This window comes from Lissotriton vulgaris, chromosome 11 (genome assembly GCF_964263255.1).
Source record: "Lissotriton vulgaris chromosome 11, aLisVul1.2, whole genome shotgun sequence".
NCBI classification, from domain to species: Eukaryota; Metazoa; Chordata; class Amphibia; order Caudata; family Salamandridae; genus Lissotriton; species Lissotriton vulgaris.
Genome location: NC_141699.1, coordinates 535,415,615 through 535,432,112, shown reverse-complemented (window position 1 = coordinate 535,432,112; position 16,498 = coordinate 535,415,615). Strand labels below are relative to the sequence as shown.

At 43.0% G+C, this 16,498-nt stretch overlaps 1 protein-coding gene across 1 annotated transcript in view; it reads left to right on the top strand.

Annotated features, from left to right (window-relative positions):
* Positions 1–16,498, top strand: part of LOC147683106 (fish-egg lectin-like) — a 348,594-nt gene that overhangs the window by 221,142 nt on the left and 110,954 nt on the right. Inside the window, exon 3 of the mRNA XM_086944783.1 lies at positions 10,394–10,715. Within this exon, the coding sequence (XP_086800909.1) occupies positions 10,394–10,715 (322 nt within the window). The remainder of the gene's footprint in view (positions 1–10,393; positions 10,716–16,498) is intronic.

The following is a 16,498-nucleotide window of genomic DNA, read 5'->3' as shown; positions in this document are numbered from 1 at the left end:
TCGAAAGCCGTCCTCAAATCTATGAAAGCAGGTACAAACTCCCTTTCCCCAGGGTAACTGACTTCCAATAGATCATGAAGAACCTAAGGACCTGGTCCATCGTGCCCACCTTCTGCCTGAATCCTGCCTGGAAGTGTGAAAGGATGTTACCCTCGTCCATCCAGGTTCTGATTCTTGAGAGAAGGACCCTGCCAACCACCTTCTGTATCAGGTCAATCAAACTGATTGGCCAGTAGTTGGTGGGGTCCTCTCTACTCCCCTTTTTAAAAATTGGAACTACCTCGGCTCCTTTCCAGGAGTCTGGAACATCAGCTCCTCTAGCTATCATGTTCATAAAAAGAAGAATAAACTGAGCCCACGGTGTGGGGTCGTGTAAAAGCAAATCCCCTGGAAGACCATCAGTGCCTGCTGCCTTCCCAGGGGCAATACTATTTATTGTTAGCTCGACCTCATGAAAATCAAATTTGTCAAGGGGTTCCTGTTCTTCGTCAGCTTCAAGGGCAAGTTCTATTGTTGGGAGCTCTGAACAGACTTCGCCTCGGTAGAGGTTCGAAAAATGCTCATGCCACTTAAGACAGGTAATATGATTTGGCATTGGGTCCTCTGGTTTCCTATCCCTGCGATTAATCAAACTCCAGAATAAAATGGAATCCTTCAATAACTATGCTTCCTTCAATTCCTGCCAATGAGCCTCCTCCCAGGTTCTTTTAGCCTCAATGAAGGTCCTAGCATATTCTTTCCTTGCAATCTTGACTGCGATTGGGTCCTTTGCCCTTATACTGGACCCTAGCTCTGCCTGTTTTTCCCTGCATTTTTTGGAGTACCAAGGATTACTAGGTTTTTTGGAATCTTGTTTCTTTGCTGGGTTCCCTTCCAAAATAAAAAAAGAACTAAGCCTATCTATTGCGACTTAATAAAAGTTCTTAAAATTAGATATAGTCTGCTCCTCCCCAACACCATAAAGTGTTGTCAATTCGATGCTCTTGGCAACTACTTCCTCCCTAATGCATGATAATTTCTCCTCTTGTTGGGAGATTTTGTGCCATTTCAAGCGTCGCTTGCAATTGGAAGGGATTACCTCTCTGCCTGCCATTGGTAGGCGATTATGTACCTTAGGTCCAGACTGCTGCCAAATGTTGTTTAACTGCATGCAAAGTGGATTGTGGTCGCTGTCCAAAGAGGCTACAACTTCCATGTCAATAAGGTTACGCCATAGGCGAACATCCAGGAGTATGTAATCTATTCTTGAGGGGGAGCATATCCGGTTGAAAGTGTATGCACCATGTTGGTCGGAACGGGTCCTCCCATTCACGACCCTTAGGTCATACTCCAACCCCAGGGCATTTATTTGAATAGCTCGCTGGGACCATTTTTTAATTCAGTCTATAGTGAGGGCCGGAATATCCCATTTAGCATCCTCTTCCGCAATTCCCTCCTGAACATCCAAGCCAAGTGGCTCGAAGGTCACATTAAAATCCCCAGCTACCACCACATTGGAGTAAGAAGGTGATCTTTCCAACATACTCTCCAATGTCGAAATGACTGGGGACATCCGAGCCCCCTGGGAACCTCTGGCATAGATGTTAAAAAGCTCGAGTTGCGGGCCATTGGGTATATTTTTAATTGTCAAATGCAAAATGCCATTAGACTGGCCAGGATGTGCAGTAATTGCCCAATTGAGGTTAATGCTAATCCAAATTATTAACCCCCCCATATGGTCGCCCTGTGCCCGAACTAGTTGCAGGAATGCAGAATGTTGTATAGCCCACTTTATGTAGGGGGGTTAGGCTCCAGGTTTCTTGAAAAATGCATACCTCGTGGTTACCCACAAAGTTTTGCCATTCTGGATGTTTGAGCTTCTTTTCTAGCCCTGCTACATTTCATGATAATACGTTCAGGGAAACCGAGTTGGGATTGTTATTAGTTACTGTTTCACTAGGGATGGAATATATTCTGCCCGATCTATGGAAGGCATTGTCCAAGATAGGACAGTGTACCGATGATGATCCGAGGATTGCAGTATCCCCAGGGGTTTCTAGATCCATCGAATTTGTTGGAGATAAAATATTAGGATTGGGGTCAGAATCGTTATGGGCTAGTCAGTCAACCTTGTTCAACCCTGAACCGTCTCCCCTTGACCCGAATTCAACTCTACCCACAGAACCAGTTTCCAGCCAGACGGGTTTGTGTCTCAATTGGATTATTGAATGGTCTGGGGCTGTGGTGCGGAACTCCAACGCTAAAAGATTTTCAGCGAGGAAGGGATCATTGAGCCTTAGCTTGATACAGTCTAGGGCTGAGTTCCACTGGCTGATTCTCCTGATCCCCTGTATATCTTCGCATATTATAGACCTACAGCCTCTGATGTGGCGTAGCCAGTGTATCGTTTTGTTACGTAAAGAGTCAGTGGATTCATAACTGTGGCCAACTTTATGTTTTGGCACCTTTACCATACAGACTGTAACCCTAGAGTCCATAGTTGGGTCCCGGAGGGGATGGCGGTTTGGTTCACCAGCGGGCATCTGATTACGAAGAATGTTACTTCCCCCCGGTGCGCAGGATGCGGTAGATCGATAGCTTCTGGGTACCTGCATTTTCCTATCCCTGGAGGGAGTCCCTACTAGAGGTGCTGTTCTTCTTAACTCTTGTACCCTCTGCGCAATGGTTTTGCCAGTGCATTGTGATTGATACGGTGGATTGTTTGCAAAAGCATCCTTATGCAGAGAGGGTGCAGGAGGTGTGGGGGTAATTGGTAGGCTGGGGGGTTTTCGGTAGTGTGAGCCTGGAGTGGAGGGTTGCTACCATTTTCTTTAGTTGTTCCACCTCGTTTTTCAGGGTTTCTACTTTCTGCTGTAGCCCTAAGTTGATTTCATTGCAGCCACATTTTTCTGCCATAGGGTTAACTCTCGAATCGTGGCAGCTCAACGGCCCCTGTGTAATTACTCCTTCGGTCATGTGCTCAAGGATCGCAAATCTATTGGAACAAGAGATAGTGTGAGCAGTGTCCACAGCTTGGTTAACATCCTTGACCCTGGCAATGTCCTGCACTGGCGGAGTAGGGGAATCAATATGCACTATAACGTCGCCAGTGGCAGAGTGTGTGATAGAATTAGTTGGTGGCTGTGATTTTTTCCTGAACATTGAGGGGATATTTGGTTGGTGATTACTTAATACGTCATCTTTATATTGTGTTACACCCACTTCCAGACCTACTACACCAGAACTTAGAATCTCCTCACATTCAAAAACCAACCCATCAATTCTCTCCATTACGCATTTGCTTGCCCTGTGAATGACTTTTTTCACCTTTTTCCCTTTCTTGTTTGTCACCAGCCCCCCCCTTCCATTGTCTTCCTTTTCCCCATCCCGACGATGCAGGCAGCCGTTCAGTTGGACACGTACAAAAGCCAAGCAAACAATCACTAATGCAAAGGGGTGGGGCAAAGTCACGAAGTCAAAAGGCCATAGAGACCAGAACAGTACCTTGTCTGGAAAACGTAGTCTCAAGGGGGTGGCCCAGCCCAGCCACGATCGGCCTCGGACGGCCACAGACGGCCTGCCCTTTGCCAGGGCTTAGCCCGGCGCGACTCCGCACGCGGTCCCGCGTTGCGGGGGCTGTCCGTGATTTATCGCGCCTCCGGGCGCACAGGTGACGTTGCGGCGGTGCCGGGGAGCCTGGGTAATGGAGTCTCCCGATCCTCTCCTTGGCAGCCTGCGGGAGTGTGACGGCGAGAGACCAGGGACCCTCGGGCAGCAGAGGTCAATGCTGGATACTTCTGGCTGGTCCCCCCGCTCTGCCGGGGCTGTCCGTGATTTATCGCGCCTCCGGGCGCACAGGTGACGTTACGGCGGTGCCGGGGAGCCTGGGTAATGGAGTCTCTCTGTCCTCTCCTCGGCAGCCTGCGGGAGTGCGGCGGTGAGAGACCAGGGACCCTTGGGCAGCAGAGGTCAATGCTGGATACTTCTGGCTCTGCATATACACGAATTAACAATATAAAGGAAATCTTATCCAAAGAAACCTTGACCTATGAAAACATGAAAGGAACCCTGCCATGTATGAATTGCAGCAATTGCAATAACGTAATCAAAGGAAATTCCATCTCACATCCCATGAAAGGGCAACCAATCAAACTGTATGTCAACGCCACATGTGACTCTTCTAACCTAATATATCTACTGAAATGTCCCTGTGGGAAAATTTATATCGGCAAAACAGAAAGGAAGATAAAAACACGTTTCAATGAGCACAAATCGAACATACGCACCATGAATATGAAGTCAAATGTTGCAGCACACTTCAATGATTTGAAACACAACATAGCGCAACTTAAATTCTCAGTTTTAGAAATCATTGAGAAACGTGAAGGAAGAGACAACAACAAGTTTTTACTTCAACGAGAAACCGCCTGCATATACTGGCTCCAAGCAATGAAGCCCCATGGGCTTAACGATCGAACTGAATTTAGTTGCTGCATTTAGCCATCTTTGATGGCATACTGACTCATTGTATCTCTGCTGCTACCTGTTTGTACATTTATTTATTATGGCAATTTATGTGGTTACATATGTTTTGAGTCACACTACATACAACACTAGTATTACACCCAAGATGGCGCTGTAGAGCAACAGTCCATCTTCTATTTTTGTTATACATTGCTTCCTGCTTTGACGCACACGTGAGTATGATCACATGACTAATACTACCACTTCCGTACCCATCGGAATACACCGACCGCCTTCATCGACGGAACACGCTGATATTTGTGTTATCAACTGCACTGAAACGCGACGCGTTCTTGAAGTAAGTTATGATACACTGTCATTCTGCCCTCTGCATTATGGCAGTTAATTAAGATCCAACCCTAACCTCGCCGTTATTTTACTATCTAGGACTCAAGAGCCAACCGCAACTGAGTCCATGTAAGTACGATTTTCCTACGCTTCCTTTGAAGCCACACCCGCATGTACTGTGCCGGCCGTACTTTTTTACGTTCACTTTTTTCGGAAGCATGTTGCTCATATACACCACTGTTGTTACCGGGTACACTCGTGTGAAACTTGTGACATACTAACCCAGATATGTGCAATGTTGTATATTTACTATGAATGAAATAGTCATATGAGATATCTCGTTTGTTTCTATTAACAGTGCTCCTGAATAAAGGGCTATGGAGTCCGAAATGCATTGGAGCGTTTTGAGTGTTTTGAGAATGAACTTTAATACAAATGAAAATTGATGAAATATTGACATTGGATATGAACACAATATCTAATTTAGAAATCCATAGTGTGTAATAAATGAACATTATACAACAAACTTGGAGTCCATGATTGAGAACCTATGGTGTGCCCAAACACAGGGATGCGATCACAGTGAAAGTACGCACCACTTCGAAGTTTACTCAGGACACAGCAGGACGGCTCTGTCACCTGTTGGAGCACCCGACCCACGTGTTATTACTGAATACTTTAACAATTCTTAAGAAATAATAGGTTGTGCACCTCCACCACATTCATTAGATGTATCTACCCCATGATTTCTGGGGGTGTAGAAATCTGAGTTAGCACTTATGTGTAAAACTACAGTCTGAAATGGTGAACAGTGAAAAAGTATAGACTTACATCTAGGTGCAGAATTAGATCTACATGAGAAAATATCTACTTGTAAATGTACCCTTGGTAACAGGGCTCATTATTTTCCTGTGGTTAAAGGTTAACAGGGCATTGTAAATACATGCTACATGTACTGTCTATAGACATTGTTGTTTCGACTTGTTAACATTGATGTCAATGTATACAACAATACGAGTAGGAAGAAACATGAAATTGAATCACTGTTGTTGAAATCCCCTCTCCATCCACCGTGAGTCAGAAAAACGTGATCAGGCAGGCCCTGGGCCCAAGGCTTGAGGCTGCTAATAGATCACAGGTGGGATGGCACATAACCATTAGGACAAACGTGTGAACATGAAAAATCCAGATTAGTCGCACAGGCAGTGACAAAGGGTCTGGGAGATTGGCCCGAATAAAATGCAAATGGGCACACTTTCCCAAAACATCATAACGTGAGATGTCACATGAAGTTAGGAACACTTAGCCAATCAGGACACAGCCAACTGTTCCGGTTTTCCAAATGCATCTTGTCCAGTCGCGGCCACTGCAAGTAAGCGCGATGGGCTGGTGGAGCAGGCACAGTGGAGAGGGGGAGTCGACAGCCAACGGAATATGTTTTATTTATTTAATTTTACCTATACCGTCATCTATCAACTTCCCCCCTCCTACCCCGCCCCACTTCACTTACCTGCGCCGGCAGCGGCTGCTCTTGTATTTTTTCTTCAAGTTATATTTGTATTCAAGCAACAGACTGGGCCTTATTTTAAGCACACAGAGGTGGAAGAATGGCACTAAGAAATTATTATACACATGTGTGAAAACTGGGTCTAATGATTTTTTGCATATACTGCTGATATGTCCAGCCACAGCTCAATAAAGGAGAAAATATTGAAAACATTTAAAGAAGGCGTTCAGAAGAGTGACTAATGTGTTTGATTAATCATAGCATTAAAAACAGAACAAGAATTTGTAGTTGAACTTTTTCTGAAATGTGTGAAGAACTGGAATATTTAAATATTGTAGTTTTCATGAAGTTTTATGTAACCAGTTTTAATTATGTAAAGTTTATATATATATTTCTTTGATACTTTTTAAATTAAGTTGGGGCCAGATGTACAAAATATTTTTATGGTTGCAACTGTCGTAATTGAGGAATTGGGATGTTTACGATTAGAAAAATTAGTTTTCAGATGTACAAAATGCCAAATTGGATTCAGTAACTTGTTAGCAATTTGTATTTCCAATTCGGTATTTGGAAGGGGCGTATTTTGGGCGTTCCTTAAAAATTGGTGGTGCCCATTCTCAAATGGAAATGGGTCCCCTTTGGACTTCTTCTCCTTCCAGAATTTGAAAAAAAGATTTTTTTAAGAGCAGAAAGTGGTTCAACAGACCGCGGCCTGCTCTTAAAAGATGAAACTGAAACATTTTCTTTTTTTCTTTTTAAATGCATCCTGTTATTTTTTACAGGCTACATTTAAAAAAAAAAATGATATTTTCTTTAAAATTATTCACACACTTGGCGGTCTCTGTGATGGCTGCGATTTCTAACAACAACAGGAAAGTATGATGGTTCCTGACAGCGCCTTGAGACCCTTCCGGGTGAGTAGGGGGCTATACAAATGCCCATGATTGATTGATTGATTGCTCGGCTGCGACCCATCCCGGAAGCACTTTTCCACGGACGTATCCGCCCGTCTTTTGAATCCCGTAACCCAGGGGAAGGGACCTACCCGTCTTTCACATACATTTCTACCTTCACGCTGTTATCCTCTTGATTTTTTTTACCCGTCCTGACCAGGTTGGAATTATCACCGGTCCAATGATCCAACCAACTTTTCTTTCATCTCCAGTCAGCCCTGAAGAGTCACAGGTGAGTGGTAGTGTTTGCGAAGACGCTTTTACTCTATTCCATGTTACGAATCCTGAAGAAATAACACCGGTCCCGCCGGCGTAGCAAAGACAACAATAAAGCTTTGTTGCTGTCAATTAAAATGAAACCGAGAAAAAAAATAAAAAAACCTAAGAACTCGCGTTTAACGCAGGATACTTTCACGAGTCACATGAGATTTTTTTACAACCACGTGACTCTATGACGAGTTTTAAAAGCGACCACCACAATGAGAGCAGTCGATACTTTCACAATATAAGCGGTGATCGAACAGACGCCACAGAAAGCAGTCCCGGGGAAACCAGCCGTGTGCAGAGAACAGGTAAGAAATCGACCACGGGGAATAGAGCTAGTGTAACTATTTTAGACTTGGTGCCTTTTAACCAAGCTTTTTCCGTGTAGTTAACAGAGTAAGCAAATCCAGGAGTGTTTAAACATACAAAACCTAAGCCCCTGCACTTTTCGTATTTTTTTCATGCAGCCACGTGTGTAAAATTACCCGGCTGCAAAACAGAACCCCCTTCACGGAGACGAGGCCCGTTTTTTAGGTAAGAATGAATGATAAAACTAAGGTTGAGGAACTATTGTTCAGTTAGATGTCCATCAAACTCAGCTAAACACCACTCTGTAATATATCTTTTGCAGTACAAAAGGACTAAAAACAGAAGGGAAACATCAAATCAAGCACGTCGATTGGTGCAGATAAAAAGGTACTTTCCTTATGATGCAAATTTAACAACACATCTAGACCCCTGCTGCCATTTATTAATAATAATGCAGCAATAATACAATGGGAAACTAATCAATTTAATCTCTGTAATTTACGCAGGTTTGTGCCAATTCTGTTTTGGATTATTCTCCGAACAGACAAGTTGTGAAATACAAGCGCCTGAAAATAAATTTAAGGTAAACAAAGAATGCGCGCTAGAAGCATAATAATAAAAACATCAATATCTGGGCATGTTTTACTTAAGATTATACTCCTCCAAATTACAGACAGGAGGACAAAAGCTTGATGACTTCACAGGCGACAAGGAGGGGAATTCTACACTCTTGGTAGTTCTCCACTAGCAACATAACCATTCCGGTTAGTGCTCATATAAATTTATCTGTATGAATGACATTCGTGTGTGGTTATGTATGGGACAAGAGAATGTGGACAACACTAACCAGAAGGTTACATTCGAGTACAATGTTTTTTAGCAGTTGAAATGTAGTCTGAGAATACTTTGCAATGTATAAGTCCCTTTAGATACTGTAAGGTTTGTGTTGAAAAATGTGCACTGTTTTTTTTAAAAAAGAGAGACATAATGATAAAATATGGATATGCTATTTTTGTTTATTAGAACCTCTCCCAATGAGTCGGTGGTAAAAAATGTTGAAACATCTATTGACACCCAGAAAAAGAGTTTGATCTCCTTGAAATAAATAAACACCGGTGATGTTGTTTTACAACACTAATAAGTGAGGAATACCAACAAACGTTCCATGGTCGGACTAATATCGACGGGGGTTGTTTGCATTAGTATGAATACCCTTGAATAAATCTTAGAAAGGAGAACATAATGACTAAGGGGGTAAATAAGCAGTAAACAAAGAAATGCAAAAAGAACTGTATGTGATCCATATAATACTACATGTCAGTATAACAGTTGCATTGCATTGTATTTTTGTGCATTAGGTTTAACTCTTTCACGTGTGGAGAATAGAAATATAAATTGTCCTGAGGAAGGAAGCCTTTATCAAGTTGAAGCTTCCGAAACGCGTCGACGCTAAATCTTAACTCATATTCGGCGTTGCCAACAACGATCCTGGTTTAAAGGAACAATATTCCTTCCATTGTTGACAAACTAGAAGCCCGAAATGAAATGACAAAGACAGATATTAGTGTCTCCCTAGATTAATTTCTCCACGTCCACGTTAGGTGGCCCCAACTGTGTTTTTATATCTTCGTGTATTTTTGTGCAATATATGTTTTTAATTGATGATTTATTGATATCTTTTGTAATCAAAAATATTTTTAATAAATTGTACCCTTTTTTATAACTTGCTTGTATATGTTCCTTCTTGGTAAGTGTTTTTCAGTTCCACAAAATGAATGGTGTGATTAATGTTTGTGAGTTTGAGTCCTGATCTAGGAGCAGGTTACAATACTCCCCAGTGGGAAAACTCTTTTGTTTTACTTTACAGTACATTGGCGCTCCATTTCCCTCTGGGTTATTAAGAGCCCCTCTCTTTTCTTTACACTAGTGCAATATATACTGACAATTGCAACAAACTATGTGCTTGGAGACATTGCATCTTTGCTTCTTCTCTCACAAAGTCTGTGATTCTGAAAATCCTATCCTTTGTAAAGGGTAAATACAGTTGGTGAATTTGGGTTCTGACTCTTCAGTGATGAAGACTGGTTTGCTAGAGTATTTATTTCAGTAGTGCTGAGTAGGACTGATAGGAGGGGTGGGTTTGTAGATGTCTAAGTGAAAACAGTTAAAGATAAAGTGTTGTATGGTAGCTGCAGACAATTCTCCAGCCATGTTCATTAAGAGGGGCACTTTCATCTTGTTTTCAGGGGCAGTACTACAAATGGGGGACCTAGAAGCCTGGGTAGACTTTGTTTAAGTTTCACCGTTTTTTTCATTTATTGTTTAAGATAGACTTGTCCAACAATGCCAGGATAACATCCATCCATGTTGATGATTCCTCCTGAAAATCTGCCTTGGCTCTGGTCCTCTTGGATAACATTGTGCTCTCTTGTTTCGATTATTTTTATTAAGTTCTGCTTCATTGCCTCAGATCACTCCAGAGCCCTGGTAGCATTTATTCTTTGCTAATCTCAATTCCTTTGGTGACTCTCTATGATTTTCTCAGTTTCTGTTGTCATGTTGATTTTAGGGGGACTGAAGCAGATTGATGCTGGAGGAGCCACATATATCTCTGGTGTCACCTACGACTATGCTGTGTTCTGCATGAGCAACCCCACCACATCATCAAGAGCCTGGTCCCGGATTCAAGGGGAGATGAAGTACTACACCTGTGGACCTCTTGGGTGCTGGGGAGTCAACTCTACTGATGACATCCATTTCCGTTTTGGCATCACTCCAACTTTCTGCCAGGGAACCGTGTGGCAGCAAGTAGCTGGCAAACTCTCGATGATCGAAGTTGGTACTGATGGGTCTGTGTACGGAGTGACTCGTGAAGGAGCGGTATATCACAGGTGAGGTAGAGGAGATGTGAAAGTGTCTTTCTCTAGAGAAGTTGTATGAACATTTTAATTGTAGTCTGTTTAGGGGTCGCAGCGTTTCTCATGAAGAAGGCCAAGCATATGATTGGACCTCCACTACCGGAACTAAGCCTCTTCCCCACTATGGCTCTGCAATGCTTTATGGAAGAATTTTTTCCAAATTCTAAAACCTCAGAGCAATGAAAGGGCCCCAGCCCACTCACTCATATTACCATATACTTTTAGGTGGCTCACAATTAAATCAGATAATGTCACTCACTATTCTGAGTTTCATAGTCCATGCTGATGTGTTGTAGTAATAACAACTCTAATATTGCTAATAAAGCATCTTTATTTAGCATGAACCATTTATTTTCTCTCGGATGCGCATCTTTTGAGAGATATTGTATCCCAACTGCAAGAAGGAGGAATTGACATACTGCAGCTAAATTTACCAATCTCCCTCAATAAATAGTGAATTTTTCAACTGGCCGGTGGAGTTTATGATACAAGCTCTAACAATTTATAATGATCTGGTTTGTGGTTGATACATTAACATTTGAGCACATACTTTGAATGATTCTTTGACTTGGAATGTAATCCACGTTTAATCACTCCAACGGTTGGGACACAATACAAAATACAAAACCTACTTACCTGGAATGGCCAGCCCGCCAGCCGGCAGGCTCCCGCCTCTCCTACTTCTTCCGTCATCTTCCTGCAGACTCCCGGCCGCCAGGAGGAAGCACCCAGCAGACAGGCTCCTCTGAGCCAATCACAACGCTGCAATGAGTGCCAGCCAAACACTTCATGAACACTTTGGGAGTGAATAGCACTCCTCTCCTGCTTTGGCAAGCCCGCCCCACCCAAGGGACACTGAAAGCTATAGGGAAAATAAAACGAGAATAACAATAGTTATTATCATGTTATTTTTCCGTTTGTTCAGTGGGGCAAGGCTCCTCTACCCTAGTGTAGGAGCTGCCACTTCTGACTACTACTGCATATATTTTGACATATTGGTAAAACATCAGCAAAGAGTGTCATAAAACAGCAAACTAAAAAAGCGGCGGTTGACCCTCAATTTAACAAATGCAGATTGCTTATCACCAACTTAATAATGCAAATGTTAGTCCTAAGTCCACTTGGCGTACAGGTTATGATAAGCAGTCTGACAAAATAAAATACATCCTTGTATTGAATAGCTATAATTGTGGCATCAGAGCTGCAAAAAACGAACTATTATATAATTCAATGCTAACTCATGACATAAAATAGGCAACAGTTCAGCTCCATTTTGGATTTGAGGCCATTATAAGGGCGTAAATTGAAACTCTCTTGAGCCACAGTAGTCCAGTAGGATCATCTTTGGATGTGTACCCAGCACATACCTTAAGGGATACATGCACTGATATGGAGCCCCTCATAATAAAAATCATAAACTCCTCTGTTGAATTTGCAATGGTGTCTAATGAATTAAAGTGAGCAATAGCACACTCTCCATTATATAAACTGGGATTTAACTGAGATGATCCTACAAGCATCCCTTGATCAAAAGGATCCAGGGAATTACAGACCAATCTCCAGTCTCCCACTGCCTGCGAAAATAGTGGAAACTTTCTTGAACAAACAATTGGTCTCCTTTGTTGAGGCAAACAAACTTTTAAATAACACACTGTTTGGCTTTTGGACAGGCCACCACAGCACAGAGACAGCATTGCTCAAGGTAACTGAAGAGATCAGGCAGGTCTTAGACCAGGGAAAAGGAGCTGCCCTGATTCTGCTTGATCTCTTGGCGGCTTTTGACACTGGCAACCACCAACTACTACTAAACCACCAAAAGACATGTGCAATTGCAGGACAGGCTTGAAGGCTACTAAAATCCTACTTGGCAGATCGAGAACAAGCAGTGAAATTAGACAACTTCACTTCTCACTCTTCCTCCCTGCCTTGTGGAGTGCCACAGGGATCTTCACTGAGCCCCACTCTTTTTAATATGTATGTCTCTCCACTAGCGGAACTCATAAGGAAGTTTGTTTTTTCACTCACATCCTATACTAACAATACTCATATTGTGTTCTCCATAGAGGAAAATGATGGGAGTACTGGAAACAGATTTCAGAACTGCATGATAGCCGTCCTTAGCTGGATGGAGAGAAACTGCCTTAAGCTAAATGCTATAAAAACTGAGGTGATGCTGTTTGGGCCTGAATTACTTTTTGGGGGCCCTGACGTACGGCCAAACACTATGGGTCCAGTCTCGCCCCCCAGTAGATAAAGCACAAAACTTAGGAATGATTATAGATTCGAAACTCAACTTCACAAAACAAGTAAATGCTGTAAATTCCGCCACGTTTAATATTCTTAGAAATTAAGAAAATCCTACCTTTATACCGGCCAGCCTACAAAAGACAGTAATTACAGCATTAGTCCTCTCTAAAATAGATTACTGCAACAGCCTGCTTCTGACAAAGCCAAAATATAATTTGAATAAACTCCAGGTATTACAGAATGCTGCAGCAAGACTCCTTCTAAAAATCCCTAAACATTGCTATGTGGCTCAAAGGCTAAAAGAACAAGCAATGGCATAGCCAATCGGTCTCGCCTTTGGGACCTTATAAGTGTTTAGCCTTGTAACAGTTGCTGTTGTTGCACCAAGGATATTGTGTTGCATACCTAAATAGTTATAAGGTCCCAAAAGCGAGGCCTTTAGGCTATGCCAAGGCTTTTTTGGAAAAGAGGGGGCAGGACCTGTCCCGACAAAAGGGATCACGAACCACCTGGAAGAGAGGGAGTTGGGTACTGCCAGGCTGAAAGGAGGAAGGACGTGTGGGGAAGTGTGTATATCCATCAACAAACCAGATTGTCTGCTGTCATTCTGAACCCAATGTCCCCAAATGCATTCAAGTGTAGCCTCATTCTCACCAATGAAATACAAGAGTGACAACACCCTACATCACAGAGCATTGTCACAGGTTAAAACTAATTAAGGAGCAAATGTGGGTGTTCTGAAGTGTAAAATGGAGTGGCTTGAAAACATTTCTTCAGATTGACGAAAGACATGCAGATGGGGGTGTGAGTCTGGAAAACTGAGTAGGGAACACTGTAGTACCTTAATGTCATACCAAGAGACAGGGCAAAAATATTGACAGGTAAGTATGTATAGACTTTCTATGCCCAACTCCTCATGTATACTGTGACAGTGAGTATAACTTCTGGTGTAGAGTTAAGAACAGTGCATCTATACTTCTCTATTTGCATTTTCCTTTCAATATTTTCTAAATCCTTGTGCCTGAATCTGTGTGTCTGTATAAACCTTTCCTGGAGCTACAGTGGAAAATACTTGTTTAGGTACAGCATGGCAAGGAAGTCACTGCTTATTTGTAAATAATTAAGTGCAAGGGCCCAAGGCATTCCATAGGACTCCACTGTAGCTGGTACTGTTAACAGCTCTGTAACGTCTGCCAGATACAATTCCAGCATTATCCTTGTGCTAGATTTATCATTTTTAAGTTAACACAGCTCTGATAAAGGCAGCAGAAAATTAGAAACAGAACACCACCATTTGGTGTGACCTCATTCACACTTGCTGGTGTTAAGAAATTTGTGCGAGTGCCGAGCACCGGAAACACCGGCAGAAATTAAGCACTGATAGAGAAGATTGAGCTGTGAAAGTATATGGTTTAAAAGAGATGTTTAAAGTTTTAGACTTTTTTATGTGAGATTACACTGATGTAACATAAATTGCAAACGGCCTAGCTTTAGCGAACATTTCAAGGGTTCTATGGAAAAAAATTGGAATTCTGCTGCAGTCGTAGATCTATAATGTGCGTGGTTAAGTCTCCTGTGATCCTACCACTGGCACCTAGCTCCTGCATCATATAACTAGCACTAACTCAGATTAGTGACACATGGGAAGCTAACAAGGTTGGCACGTGAACCACTACATTTTTGACCTGGCCACAAATGCATCATTTGTCATAGCAACCACATATTTTGAATGGAAAATATATTAATTTGTTGCCATGAACAAAAGGCCTATATGCCCACTCGCACACTGGAACAAAAACTAGCAGCAAACATTGCAACAGTTATTATGAAACATTTTCAGGATGAATCATACAGGAAAAAGGGAAAATGGCAAGCAAGTGACATTTCAGATGGTTTTGACACCATATGCCATTATTCTCAGAAATCCTGGTACACAGAGTGAAATCTTATAATTAGATACATATCAACTGGGAATTGCATGTTAATCTCCAAGTGCCAATGGCTGTCTGGACATAGCCGTAAAAACAAGCGCGTTCCTCGCGTTAAAAGGAGGCAGCCAGGGGAGGGGCAAAAGGAGGGGCTAAGTGAAAGCGTTTCACTTGCGGGAGCGTGCAGCGCCAGGAGCGATAATTGCTACCATATGGTGCCGCGCGCTCCCGCAAGTGAATCGCCACATGTGCACGCGTTGCCATTGAAGGCAATGGAACGCGTGCACGTTTTTGGTTGAAAAGCCAAAGCGATTTCAAAAGGTCTTTTTGCCCATGGAGCGCATGCGCGCTGCGTAGGCGAGACCTAACTACACTGGCTCCCCATTAAACAAAGAATTACCTAAAGGTACTTTGCCTAACCTATAAAGCAGTTCACAACCTGGGCCCAGCCTTTCTGAACCACAGCTTCAGGCAGTATGTTCCAGCTAGGAAACTTCGATCTGCCTCGGATAATTTATTGATACAGCCCTGATTCAATAAAACTAGATGGGGTGGAAAGAGCATTGTTTTCGAAGCGACCAAAATATGGAGCACACTTCCCCTAACCATTAAAAATTAATCCAACTTTTTATCTTTTGGGATAGCTGTAAAGACCTGGCTGTTTAAATCATGGTAACTCGGCCGGCAGTCGTGATCACACTCGCTATTCATGAAATCATCAGCACTTAGACGCCGCTGGGCATTAATGTGCTATATAAATAAAATTAACATTACATGACATAACAAACTTCCAATCCATCTCCCTACTTCCTTACCCAGCAAAGTTGGGCACAAATCCAATCATATGTTGAAACAAAGAGCCTTTTAAGTGAATCACTAACAGGATTTAGTCCAGGACTAGGATTGGAGCCAAAGGACACATCTGTGACAGATGATCTCAGAATAATGCTGGACATCCGCCGCCCTTGAGCGGTTGTTCTGTTAGATCTGTCAGTCAGCTTTGATATCATATACCAGAGGTCTTCAATCTGTGGGGCGCGACCCCCAGGGGGGTCGTGGAGTCCTTTGAAGGGGGTCGCAGATTCTGTTCCTGGCTTGGACTGATCGAGGGTGCTCAGGCGAGGCCTAATTCACACTGAGGTGTGAAAAACATCAAAGCCTCATTAACAAGTAAAAGGTCTTTTAAAGACCTGTCAAGTACTCGGGTGTGGCTGTGTGTGTGTGTCCCGGAAGCCGTTTCGAGCTGGGGAGGAGGGGAAGTGGGGGACGGGGGCTGGGGGAGCAGGCTGTAGTGTAGCCTGCCCTTTGAGGTCAATGGATATTGCGCGCCTGGAGCTGTGGGTCCCGTGACACATCCCCCGCCGCCAGCAAGGAGGAACAGAGATGCCCTCCCGTGATCAGGAAAGAAGGAAAAACACGCAAAGAGATACTGACCCCCCCCCCCCACCCCCCTATGAGAGAGACACAGAAAAGGTGGGTGAATGAATGATGGGTGGATGGATGTAAGGATGAAGGATGCATGGATGTGTGAAAAGGTGGGTGAATTAATGATGAATGGATGGATGAAAGGGTGGATGGATG